Here is a 13508-nt window from a genome sequence, read left to right on the forward strand (position 1 = left end):
GACCTTTTTGCAAATAAAGGGAGGCTTAATGTTTACACGAGGAAGAAGGGTAGAGGGTAATTTGAGAGATAGGTGAGAATAACTAACTAAATTGGGAAGTGTCTTGAATGGTGCTTAAACATCAGTCCAAACCAGTTGCACTGAGTAGACCATTTCTATTCTCTCAATTCCATGAAATTCTGATTGGAAAAGAGCATGATTTTGGGATTAGCTTTGGATTGACCTATGCAGTCATAATGACCCCATCTGTACTGTAAACATCAATATTTTGTGATATTGGACTGCTTGGGTTGCTGGGATTATGTTTACCTTGCAAAGAATACAAATTCTGAGTTCAGCTTATGATACTATAGTGGGCTTGCAGCTTCATAGTGTCAGCTGTATATCAGTTTGTGGCACTCACCTGTGAAGATTGTGGGTTCACAGCAGGACTTAGACACTATTGCAAAATGCTGCGCAGTTGGAGGTGTCAACTTTTACATGTGACATTAGATGAAGAATTGGCCATATTTGCCCTCTCAAATAACCATAGAACATTCCCTGGCAATATTTCAAAGGTGAATAGGAGAGTTACGTCAGTGTCCTCCCCAATATTTGTCTTGCAGTCAACATGACCAAACAGTTTATCTGGTTATTATCATGTTGCCGTGGAAGTTTATCATGTGAAAATTAGCTTCCATTATTTATGCATTAAAACAGTGAGTATACTTGTGAAGTACATTAGCTGTAAAACATTTTTGGAATGTCATGAATGCAGGTTTCTCTTCTTTCTTTCTTCTGCTCAATTGCTCCCTCTCTATCTCACCCAATGACAATTAAGTGAGAATGTACTAGTAATGGTACTTTTACAGTGATGCACTTCAAATGTTACATTAAGTGGCAGAAAAGGAAGTCATGGATCAAGCAGCTGTATAATTGGCTATGGTTTGCTGGAAAATGCAAATTAAGTGAAATATTGTGAGATTGTCATTGTGAAGCATGTGACTTCAGTAAATCAGACTACAGAGTCTGATGGCATATGGTATAATATTATCCCACTTAAATATTACTATGTACCTGCAGGGAACAGCATTCCTGGTGTTTCTATAATATGGAGTTGGTCAATTCTCAATTCACATAGCAGAACCTGAATTCCTGAATTATTCTAACATATTTTCCTTTGCACCTTCCCATTTTGACAGGTGGAGGCAATGGTGGTATCATTCTTCATCACACAGGAACATGGTCTTTTGCTGCAGGACAGTTTCCCCAAAGTGGTGTCCCATGAAGCCCTGCTGGGGCTAGAAGTGCCATATTATTACTTCTCCAAGAAGGTATACAGGATGATGGAGTACTAGCAAAATTTGCCTTTGATAATTCACTATTTCAAAGCAATTCGTATGTTCAATAAGTGCTGTGCTGTAGTTATGCAGTAATATGGAGAATGGTCATTTACATTTTACTGATGTTGATTTATACATTTCAGGGGTAACAGCTCAGTACAATGTTAAAAATTGGGAGAGTGCCTTTCTAACTTTTTCTGTACTTGCCTTGGGGAGGGTATGATGGAACAATGTAAATGAAGGTTTACTCTGTATCTAATCCATGTTTATATATCTGCCCTGAGTGAGTTTGACAGAACATTTCACAATGACACATCCAGAATAAAACAAGCGTGACTTGTTTTGGTGTTGATTTTGTCCTACGTTTATAGATTGTACAAAATTAAGCTGCTCCACTTCATTAACTTGAAATGTGGACTTGGACTGAAATACATTAACCTTCACACTGACAGCAGACCTGACGAAAAAGCACATGCAAATTTAGCTGATGCCAACTGATCATATATTGTAACTCTGGATAAAAACAAATTACTGCAGATGCTGGAATCTAATGCCAAAAGAGAAAATGCTGGAAAATCTCAGCAGGTTTGGCAGCATCTGTAAGGAGAGGAAAGAGCAGACGTTTTGAGTCTAACTGACCCTTTGTCAAATATATTGTAACTCTCAGCAAGGAGATTGTGCTTTCTATCCTGATATAGTTTATAAACATATATTTTAAATGTTCAAGTTATCATGTTGTGAGAGAAACTGATATACTAATGTTTACCTTTTGGAGTTTCGAGTGAATTGGCATTTTATACCAGATCAATGTACAACTGAATAACGCCCTGCTTGCTTGAATTGCATGCCACTGCTGATTAAGGCTTCACTATAGGTCTCTGAAAGCCAACCTAACATTTCTGCTGCTTCTCTGAAGAATGAATGCGTTCTATTCATCAGCATGGGCTGCTTGTGCCATATGACCTGTTTTTGTGCTGTATATCTAATGTATTTCCAGCCTTTTTATTAGTTTATCCAAATTTTTTTGAAGATCTGTTGAATGTTCCTGATGTATTAGGTTTGTTCCTGAAATCTGAAATGTCCACATATCAGGCACAGTGTTGAGTCATACAGCTCAAGAAGATGGGTCTTCAATCCCCAGGCTGTTTTGGCACCTGTCAATTATTAATCAGTCAGCTGGTACTTGGAATGTGAAATTCATGCAATGCAAATGACCTTTTAAAGGATACAACATAGATGTACTAGTCTCTGTGGAATTGTATCACAGCATGAGTCAGTATATTCAGGAAATGAATTGGGAAATGAAATAGAATTGTTTGTCTCACTAATATCTCTTTAAATTTAATTCTAGTCAGGGGAGACCATGAATGAAACTGAATCAAAGCTAAGTTCTCCTACGAATCCACAAATGGTGGCCAAGAGGCCCCTGCGAGACTTTATTGGGCTGGAGGACTGTGACAAGACGACACGTGATGCCATGCTAAATTTCAGCTTTTATTTGACAATAGGAGACATGGATGAGGCTTTTAAATCAATTAAACTCATCAAGAGGTGAGCCAATTTCTCTCCTTTCATTAAAAAGAATTCATGATCAGTTTCTATGACTGTTACACGGCACATTATGATGTTTGCTTTATTGGACTGTAGTGTTTAGAATATTGAAGGATATTTGGTATGGTCAAATTCATAGCCTGTTTATTTTTAAGACAAGGCCATTCTGAACTGATGAATCAGAATTTTGAGAATATTATAATGCAAGACAGCAATTTATTCATCTGCTACTTTGGATGCTTTTCTTTTGATTCCGTTGATCAATCACTACTTAACTGTAATGGTTCAGAACAGATGCGTGTATTTAATAGTATTCTGGAACAATACGGAATATATATTGCAGTTCATCATAGTATGTGTCTGAAATTCATTTGAAAGTATAGGTTTACGTACTGTTTATGTTTTGATCCAAATGACTCGATGATGTCTATAAAGTTTTAAAAGCATTTTTATAGACCATAGTCACAAAGAAGTCAAATAGGGAATTCACGAGAAGCTTCTTCACCCAAGGACCGGTAAGAATGTGGAATTTATTATCATACGGAATGATTGAAACAAATAATAATGTGTTAAGGGAAAGCCAGAGAAGCATATGAGGGAGATAGATTCGGATGAAAAAAGAAGGGAGGAGACACAAATGGAGCATAAGCAGTGACATGGACTGGTTGTGCTGAAGGGCCTGTTTCTGGTATGTAATCCTATGAAATGATAATTGCTCATAAAATGCCTTCCAATAACAACAGCTTGCATTTTAGGCACTTTTAATGGAGCAAAATGGCCTAAGATAGAGTCATAGAGATGTACAGCATGGAAACAGACCCTTCGGTCCGATCTGTCCATGCCGACCAGATATCCCAACCTAATCTAGTCCCACCAGCCAGCACCCGGCCCATATCCCTCTAAACCCTTCCTATTCATATACCCATCCAAATGCCTTTTAAATGTTGCAATTGTACCAGCCTCCACCACTTCCTCTGGTAGCTCATTCCATACACGTACCACCCTCTGTGAAAAAATTGCCCCATAGGTCTCTTTTATATCTTTCCCCTCTCACCCTAAACCTATGCCCTCTAGTTCTGAATTCCCCGACCCCAGGGAAAAGACTTTGTCTATTTATCCTATCCATGCCCCTCATAATTTTGTAAACCTCTATAAGGTCACCCCTCAGCCTCCGACGCTCAGGGAAAACAGCCTCAGCCTATTCAGCCTCTCCTTATAGCTCAAATCCTCCAACCCTGGCAACGTCCTTGTAAATCTTTTCTGAACCCTTTCAAGTTTCACCATATCGTTCCGATAGGAAGGAGACCAGGATTGCATGCAATATTCCAAACAGTGGCCTAACCAATGACCTGTACAGCCACAACATGACCTCCCAACTCCTGTACTCCATACTCTGACCAATAAAGGAAAGCATACCAAATGCCTTCTTCACTATCCTGTCTACCTGCGACTCCATTTTAAGGAGCTATGAACCTGCACTCCAAGTTCTCTTTGTCTAGCAACACTCCCTAGGACCTTACCATTAAGTGTATAAGTCCTGCTAAGATTTGCTTTCCCAAAATGCAGCACCTCGCACTTATATGAATTAAACTTCATCTGCCACTTCTCAACCCATTGACCCATCTGATCAAGATCCTGTTGTAATAATTCATCTTCATTAATGGGAAGAATGGACATTGGGGGTGATATAGTTGGCTACCTCTGGGCAGCACGGTGGCACAGTGGTTAGCACTGCTGCCTCACAGCACCAGAGACCTGGGTTCAATTCCCACCTCAGGCGACTGACTGTGTGGAGTTTGCACATTCTCCCCGTGTCTGCATGGGTTTCCACTGGGTACTCCGGTTTCCTCCCACAGTCCTAAAATGTGAAGGTAAGGTGAATTGGCCATGCTAAATTGTCCGTAGTGTTAGGTGAAGGGGTAAATGTAGGGGAATGGGTCTGGGTGAGTTGCGCTTTGGCAGGTCAGTGTGGACTTGTTGGGCTGAAGGGCCTGTTTCCACACTGTAAGTAATCTAATCTAATTCAAAGTTTGTGAGAAGATTTGTAGCTCGGGTGCTCGTTGTTGTGGTTCTGTTCGCCGAGCTGGGAATTTGTGTTGCAGACGTTTCGTCCCCTGTCTAGGTGACATCCTCAGTGCTTGGGAGCCTCCTGTGAAGCGCTTCTATGATCTTTCCTCCAGCATTTGTCATGGTTTGAATCTGCCGCTTCTGGTTGTCAGTTCCAGCTGTCCGTTGCTGTGGTCGGTATATTGGGGACGAAACGTTTGCAACACAAATTCCGAGCTCGGCGAACAGAACCACAACAATCTAATCTAATCTAAATCTCTATCTTGATTTGAATTTTGGCTAGTTCTGCCAAACCTCTTTACTGTTTATTAAACTGATCAAATTATTCAAAATATCTGACAGCCGTAGAAGAAAATGCAATCCAGAAAAATGCAAACACAGAATTAACTTGATCATATAAATTTTATTTAAGGAAATATTTGGGCTTTAAATTAAATGTACAGGAGAAACTCATGTGTTCCAGCAGTGACAACCAAAGTGTTCTGCTTTCTTAAATAGTTCAGTAAGAGCTGTTTTGTACCAGAATTACATAAAAACCCACTGTAACTGCATTTGAGAAAAAATCAGCATATAATGCTGTGAAATAGCAAGAGTTTGTGTGACAGATCTACTTACAATTTTATTCTTTCAGCTATATCATTTATTATCCAGTACATGCAATTATCTTCATAATAGATTTAAATGTAGTTCCCAAGAACCAACTGACCTCTACTGTCTTTCCCCTGTTCTACAGTTTAGCTACGTATATTTAGGTTTTTAGTTAACATAGCAAAACAGTAAGAGCAACCGTTTCGGAATACAGCACTGAGTAGATGCTGATTTTGATTTGTGTTGATCAGATATAGCTTTAGAGTGCGCAAATACTGTACGCGGAAGAGTTTACATCTTAACTGTATACGTAAATATGACTCAGTTGGATTTGTTTCATGGAGAAAAGGAACTAGGTGAGTATATGATGATATGTAACTGGGATGGTGCCTCCTATTTGCATGTAGTAGTTGTGGTAATATTGATGCTCCATATTAATGTTTTGGTTTTACATCCATTTATGAGATGCAAAAGTCTCCATCTAGGCCAGTAATTATTGACCATTCTTAATTGTTTTTGAGAAGGTGGTGGTGGTGGTAATCAACTTTGTCTAAACAGCTGCATCCAAGTTAGGACAAGTTTCAGGATTTTGACCCAGCAATTGTGAAGTTGAAACATAGTCAAGTTAGAATGGTATGTGATTTGTAGCGCAACTCACTGTGGTGGCTGGATAATTATCCCTACAAATCGCACACCATTCTGACTTGATGATGTTTCAAATTTATAATTGCTGGGTCAAAATCCTGAAACTCTCTCAAGTGTTTATGGAAAGTGGATCACTACCAACTTCACTAATGATTGGTATTTGGTACTTGAGAGGATGTCATCATAATATTGTGTGTTGCTTTGTGTGAGAGAATGTTTGTAACAATGTGAGTGCCTTCAACTGACAAATTAAAGGTTTTTTTTCCACACTGCAAAATATGGAACTAAGAAACAACAGCAAAGTGGAACATTACAAAAATAAATTAAATGTTACTAGTTTAGGGATTAGAACAACCCAGCTAAAACTGAATGTTGAGATATTTTCAAGTGTTTTGGTTAATCTTAAGCAGTTTTGCTGCATCTGAAAACAGTCCGTTTGGTGAAACCTGTGTTGAATTTTCATTCCTATACTACTTTTTTGAAGGTGTTGCTTAATACCTTAGTAACTAAATGGCTAACACCTGTATGTTGTGTGTTGAACACTCAGCTGAAGCTGAAACCTCAAACCTACCATTCCTTAGTATGAATTTGATCAGTGTTCACTGTTCAGTCAGCTGAGTTGAGTGGCATACTGTGGAAGTGTTGTTAAGTATAAGACATAATGGATGTTATTTTGTTAAACCTTCAAACTCTTTTCACTCAAATTGTTCAAAAATCCCCAAATTATATTTACAAATATTGTTTTTAATCTGTATGTGGCGGTAGACCACTTTTGAAATGTAATATTTGAAAAGTACTAGAACTAACAGGTCTGGTACAAATAGTGACTATCTCAACTTGAAGTTGTTAATGAACATTATTACACACATGGAATTTATCTGGTTGATGTGATTTATTTTTCTTACTGTAGAGTGTAGTTTATTCAGCAGATTGGCAATAATGTGAATGTGAATTCTAGGTTCACTAGCAAACCAATGATTTCAGATTTCACAGGCATGAAATAGAGCAACACTTCTACTGATAGTGCTTCCAATATTTAAAACAACACAGAACTGAAAGAGTAAAATTATATTCCACATTGCTTTCTCAGTCCATGTTTTATGATCACATTTATTGAGATTAATGGGTCTGATTTTCCTGAAATAAGCTCAAAGAAACATGTGTTTCCCAATCACTAAGATCGAGGACATCTGTGACATTGAACTCACACCCTTTTAAGTTCCCCTGGAATTAATGGAACTTTCCCAAAGACACAGACAGGAGTGGTTCAGACTAACTGTTCTCATGGAATCAAAGTGTGAAGGATGCTCCTGTCTCACTTCTCTCCAGCTTTGCATGTGGTGCATTCAAAAACTACAGCACTTGTCCCCCACCCACCTTTCTGATTGATGGGCTGGAGAGAGGCATCCCATTGGCTGTTAAATCTTTTGCCTTCAGGGACGAGCAGGAAGCCTTCATTCAGCACAACAGTAGGTAGCCAGAAGATCCTGATTGTGACTTGTCTGTCCTATTTTAGTGGCTAGATATCCTGCCCCATTTCCCTACACAAAACCTGAATTAAAGATCAACTTGTGCCAAGGGTGCAAAAGAGCTATAATAAATGTCTCACTAAGGCAGATACAAAACACCTCACCAAAATTAACATGTCCAGTGATATGTCCCCCATCCCTGGAAAACCCAGTCCAATATGGTGCAGAAACATTGATTGCATGTGAAGGTAGCCATGGTAAAGTGTCAACCCAAGGGAAGTAGAACTGACGGCAAGGATGAGTTTCCAACTCAAGCAGTGCTCTTGCCTTTTATTTTAATGTTTTATAATTATAGTGCACTTTTTGAAAAAGCAACTGAAAATACTGAATTACAGAAGTGTTTTCTTAAAAATGCCCACAGATTAAGTCCACCTTCATTTTAACTCCACCCAACTGCTGTGAATTCCACTTATGTTTATAGGATAGCCCTTCATGTTCAATATTGCTGTTAAAATTTAACTTTAATTTATTGAATCTTCTGATCTGTAGGTTTGCCTGTGCATTCCAGAATTCAAATACTGGAATGACTCCTGTAAATTGGAAGCTAGCAAACATCATCCCATTCTTTAAGAAGGGAGCAAGAGGGAAAACAAGGTACCAGGACTTATTAGCTTAACATCAGTAGTAGGGAAAAATTGCTAGAACCTCAAAGTAAAGTCACCATAGGCCTACTACACCATAGGGCTGCTCTCTCTTTAGAGAAAGACAACTGATGGTAGTCACCATACCTTAGGTGAGGGGAGAGTTTGATAAGGAAGGTCCTTCATGGCAACCTCACCAGTGCAGGAGTTGAACGCATGCTGTTGACATCAGTCTGCATTGCAACCTGCAGTCCAGCCAACTGAGGTCCTATTACCTTGGGAATGATATTATTGCCAAAGAGAGACTGTAATAAAGAATCACCAGACTTGGTCCCAGGATGATGAGACTGTCTTATGGAGAGAGATTGGGCAAACACTGCTTTATTCTCAAGATACTTGATGAATAAAAGGTGATCTCCTTGAAACCTACAAAATACTTAAAGGGAAATACAGAACAGATCCAGATAAGATGCTTCTCCTGGCTGTGGAGTCTAGAACTAGGAGGCGCCATTTAAAAACAAGGAAGAGGGCAATTTAGGACCGAAATGAGGGGAAACTCTTTTTATTCAAAGGTTTGTGAATTTCTAGAATTCTGTAAGCCAGAGGGCTGTGAAATTTCAGTCTGTTTAAAGTAGAGATTGATTGATTAATACATTTCTGATTACCAATGGAATCAATAGTTTTGGGATTGTGTGGGTAGAAGGCATCAAAATGATCAAGCCATGATTGTATTTAATGATGGGGCAGGCTTGACAGGCAGAATGACCTACTCCTGATGAATCAGTCTGATTACGTTCTGAGGTCATTAATGTCAGAAGCAAATAACAAGTGACTCTCATCATTCTAATGCTATAAAATACATATATTGTGTCCTATCTAGTTAGCTGATTTAAATTAAAGCCTAGATTGTTCAATTGTTGAGTACTAATCCTTTAAATATTTATCAATCTTGATACCTGATTATCCACAGTAAAGTCCTGACACTTGGGAGCAGGTGCTTGAACTTAGTGGTGGTGGAGAGGAGTAAGAGAATTCTTTCTATTTCACAATGTTGCTCAACCTAATGACCTGGCCAAGAAGTGACAAACCCTCATCACCAAGTTACTCAGTGTCCTTGACACTGCATCTTACCACCAATTTGTCAACAAGTCAACATCTTAAGCCATTTGTAGTTGGATCACAGGAAATGCCTTTGAATCTAGTGGAGCCCCCTCAGATATATGAGGCACATTGGCACATTTGATTCCTCAAACCCCCCCAGTGCTCATTTAGTTCTCCTGTGTTTATACTATGCTCTAATATTCTGATATATTTAATTCATGATTTGCATAGTTCCTTGGAAATTGTACTGGTGACCCAAATCAAAATTGTTAATGTTTTCAAATTCCAACCCTTGCTTTCTCCTTCCCCAGCGGTGCATCTACCTCATCCAACCTTCCCTATATTTTGACTGTTGGGCAGACATTTAGTTAGTTCATGAACAAACAGGGATTCTGCAATTCTCAAACACGTGCAAATAGTCTCCTTTCCTGTTATCAATTTCATTTCAGCAGGGTGACTCCACATAGTCATTTTCAAAACGGGGTCTTGAGTGACGAATAACAATAACACGGGGTGTCATGCAGTCCTCCCGCCGGTGTAATATGTTCCAGATTAACATAGCTGCTGCAAGTGTTGAGAAGAGACAAGCTCCAATGTCCAGGTAGCATGACCAAGAGAGATGAGTATAAGGGCCAATTCGGTAGAACGTCACCAGTCCAATCACCAACACAAAACCTAATGGTAACAACAACAAAAAATGAGCATGCTTATCCAAAACCAAAATGCCATCAATCACACTCTACTGTCTCTAAATTGGAAGCTGAACTGCAGACACTGTAATGACTAGGAGAATGAAAGTCACCTGGATTCTTTGTACCTAGAAGCACTCACACACTTTGGATAGGGTCAGGATAAGGACAGGAGGGTGTGACTGAATGATGCAGGTAAGGAGACCCACAGGACAAGAGTCATACAGCATGGAAAGAGACCCTTCGGTCCAACTTGTCCATGTGGACTAGATATCCTAAATGTATCTAATCCCATTTGCCAGCATTTGGCCCATTTCCCTCTAAACCCATCCAGATGCCTTTTAAATGTTGTAATTGTACCAGTCTTCACCACTTCCTCTGGCAGCTCATTCCATACACATCATCCTCTGTGGAAAAAGTTGCCCCTTAGGTCCCTTGTAAGTTTTTCCCCTCTCACGTTAAACCTGTGCCCCCTAGTTTTGGACACCCCCATCTTGGCAAAACGACCTTATCCATGCCCCTCGTGATTTTATAAACCTCTATAAGGTCACCCCTCTACACCTGAAACATGCTGAACTAATGTTCTTGTGAACTGCATTAGTAGGGAAGTATAGAGAGCTTTAAACTAAATAGTAAGGGCAAGGGAGTAAATTTGGAAAGATAGAATATATTGAAAGAGTGAAAACAATATATGAGTGGAAAATGGTAATATGGGAAATCAGGATCAGAGAATGGCAGGTGGGACAGAGTGAAAAATCTAAGAATGCACCAAAGATCTACATACAATGATCTGCAAAGATAGCAAAAGACCAATCTGCAATTTTTCTTCTGAATGCACTTGACATTCATAACCAAATAAATAAATTGATCGTGCATATTGAACAAAAAAAAATGATCTGATAACCATTATGAAGATGTGGCTACAATCTAAGGATTGGATCTTGAATATTGAGGGATATATAACTTTCAAGAGGAATAGGAAGAGAGGTAAAAGTGGAGGAGCAGCAATGTTAAGCAAGGCTGAAGTTTCTGCAATAGTTAGAGATGACCTAGGTTCAAGAGATTATGATGTAGGATTGGTGTGAGTGGAGATGAGGAACAGTAGGGAAAGAACTCACTTGATCGACAGGATCCCCAATCGTAACCATGATGCAGGATGATGCATGCGAGGAGAAATTTTAGGTGCTTGTAGTAAAGGGACAGCAATCGTCCTTTAAGAACAAAATACTGCAGATGCTGGAAATCTGAAAAAAGTAGAAAATGCAGAAGAAACACAGCAGGTCAGGCAGCATTTGTGCAGAAAGAAACAGAGTTAGTGTTTTGTGTCCAAAGATTCTTCTTTGGAACTTTGGATTCAAAACATTAACTGTTTCTGTCTTTGCTGATGCTGTCAGACCTGACTAGTTTCTGCAGAATTTGTTTCTTTTTAAGAAATAACCATGGATATTGGTGAACCAAGTGGATTTTTATAACAATTGATTATAGGTCGCCATTAGGCCAGCACTTTATTCCAGATTTTCTCGAATTGAAAATTTCACATTCTGCCATTGTAGTGTTCAAACCTAAATCCCGAGAACATCACCCTGGGGTTCTGGCTTACTAGACTGTTGAAGTTACTGCTATGCTACCTTCTACCCATTCTCTGTACGAACTAGAAAAATCAGATTGGCAGTAGTATTCCGGATAAGGAGCTCACAGAATATTTTTGAGGAAGTTTCTTTGAGCAGAATTGACCAGAGAACATTGAACATTAGAGATGATATTATGTAATGTGACAGGATTAATAAATGACCTGCATTTTAAACTTGCATAAGGGTAACACTGTGAGTATGAAAACTGAGGTAGTTGAAGTGAACTACCATACTAGAATGGGGAAATAGAACAATAGAGATGCAATAGTAGACATTTGAAGGAATCGCTTTGGAGTATTCAGGGATAAGTATATTCATACTACAATAAAACATTCTAAAGGGAGGACCCATCATCTGTGGTTAACTGGAGAACCTAAGGAAAGCATCACATTTAAGGAAAAAGCATTAACTGCAATGAAGAATGAAAGGTCAGATGATTGGACAGAGTATAAAGAATTGCAGAGACTAACTAAAAGGCTAATCAGGAGGAAGAACTTAATGCATCAGAGGAGACTATCTAAAAATGTAAAACCGATAACAACAGTGTGTACAGGTGTTTAAAAAGAAAACAAATAAATAAAGTGACTGTTGGTCTTGTGGTGAGTAGAAATGGGGAGTTAATAGTGGATAATAAGAAAATGGCTTTTGAAATGAACAAATATCTTGTTGTTGTCTTTATGATAGACTTTGCAAAAATATTCAGTGAGAACTGTAGTCAGGAGGTGGAAGGGAGAGAAGAGCAGTTAATTACAATGACAGGGAAGTAATACTAAGAAAACTGATGAAACTGCAGCTGACAGGTCTCCAGGTTCAGATGCACTTATGCTAAGCTATTAGAGGAGCTGGAAATGAGCTAGGAGTTGCAATTGTTAATTTTCCAAAATATTTTAGATACAGGGAAGGTTCCTTTTGAGTGGAAAGTAACATGACCCCTCTATATAAGAAGAAAGGGAGGTACAAAACAGAAAACAATAGACAAGTTAACTGAGTTAGTCAAAATAAGTCAAACAATCAGGAAAAATCAGCACAGTTTCATGAAAGGAGAAAAATTTTCAACTAATCTTTTTGATCTGAAAAGTATCATGTGCTGTGGATAAAGGGGAGCCTACAGGCGTAGATCTGCAGAAGGTATTTGATAAGATGCCATGTTTTGGGTTATTAAAGAAAATAAAAGCTGATCATGTCAGGAGTAACATATTAACATGGATAGATGATTAGCTAGCTGGCAGAAAACAAAATATGCTTAAATGTGTCTTTGTTTGACTGGCATAATGTATTTGTTGGAGTCTGTCAGAAGACACATCATATTTTAATTTAAATCAATGACTACCTGAGACAAAATAATTCACATGCAAAACAAAGATAGGTATAGTGACTGGAACCAGATAGAGCTTGTTGACTATGAGGTCCTTGATTCAGGTTGTTAACCTGGGTCACAGGAAAGCCTTGGCTGACCAGTATAAACAGAAAATATGTCTGGACGGAATTTCACCTTGGCCGCAGGAGCCCGTGTCTTACAATCTGAGCCACATCCAGAATTTTAGTTTTGTCCCCTTCAAGGACGTAAAACAGCGGACCTTGTATCGACTGCTGCTGTACACCGTCCACCTCTTTTCCATCAACCATGGCCCAGACACGCCTTGTTGTGCCCATTTGCCACCAGGCGGTGGAGATCCCCAGTGGAAGGCTCTCTACACAGGAGTCCTTCCCCCTTTCTCTTGGGGATCTGGGCTGGAGGATATTGCACGCAGCAGTCCCCTGCAACCGCAGATTGTGGTGGTTCACAGATTCCCAGCTCAACTGC

At 39.1% G+C, this 13508-nt stretch overlaps 2 protein-coding genes across 5 annotated transcripts in view; one reads left to right on the forward strand and one right to left on the reverse strand.

Moving 5' to 3' along the window:
* Positions 1-13508, forward strand: part of ift140 (intraflagellar transport 140 homolog (Chlamydomonas)) — a 144778-nt gene that overhangs the window by 49072 nt on the left and 82198 nt on the right. For all 3 annotated transcript variants that reach the window (XM_043711518.2, XM_043711517.2, XM_087997859.1), the window contains exons 17-18: positions 1182-1313; positions 2674-2873. In XM_043711518.2, the coding sequence (XP_043567453.2) occupies positions 1182-1313; positions 2674-2873 (332 nt within the window). The remainder of the gene's footprint in view (positions 1-1181; positions 1314-2673; positions 2874-13508) is intronic.
* Positions 5328-13508, reverse strand: part of tmem204 (transmembrane protein 204) — a 43457-nt gene continuing 35276 nt past the window's right edge. The window contains exons 4-5 of one of the 2 annotated variants that reach the window (XM_087997857.1): positions 11192-11317; positions 5328-10059 (exon numbers count right to left, since the gene is read on the reverse strand). In XM_087997857.1, coding sequence (XP_087853983.1) covers positions 9830-10059; positions 11192-11317 — 356 coding nt within the window. In that variant the 3' untranslated portion in view covers positions 5328-9829. The remainder of the gene's footprint in view (positions 10060-11191; positions 11318-13508) is intronic. The other variant, XM_087997858.1, reaches the window with a different exon arrangement.

This window comes from Chiloscyllium plagiosum, unplaced genomic scaffold (genome assembly GCF_037043375.1).
Source record: "Chiloscyllium plagiosum isolate Xiang-an unplaced genomic scaffold, Cpla_swu_hap1 HiC_scaffold_20, whole genome shotgun sequence".
Lineage (NCBI taxonomy): Eukaryota > Metazoa > Chordata > Chondrichthyes > Orectolobiformes > Hemiscylliidae > Chiloscyllium > Chiloscyllium plagiosum.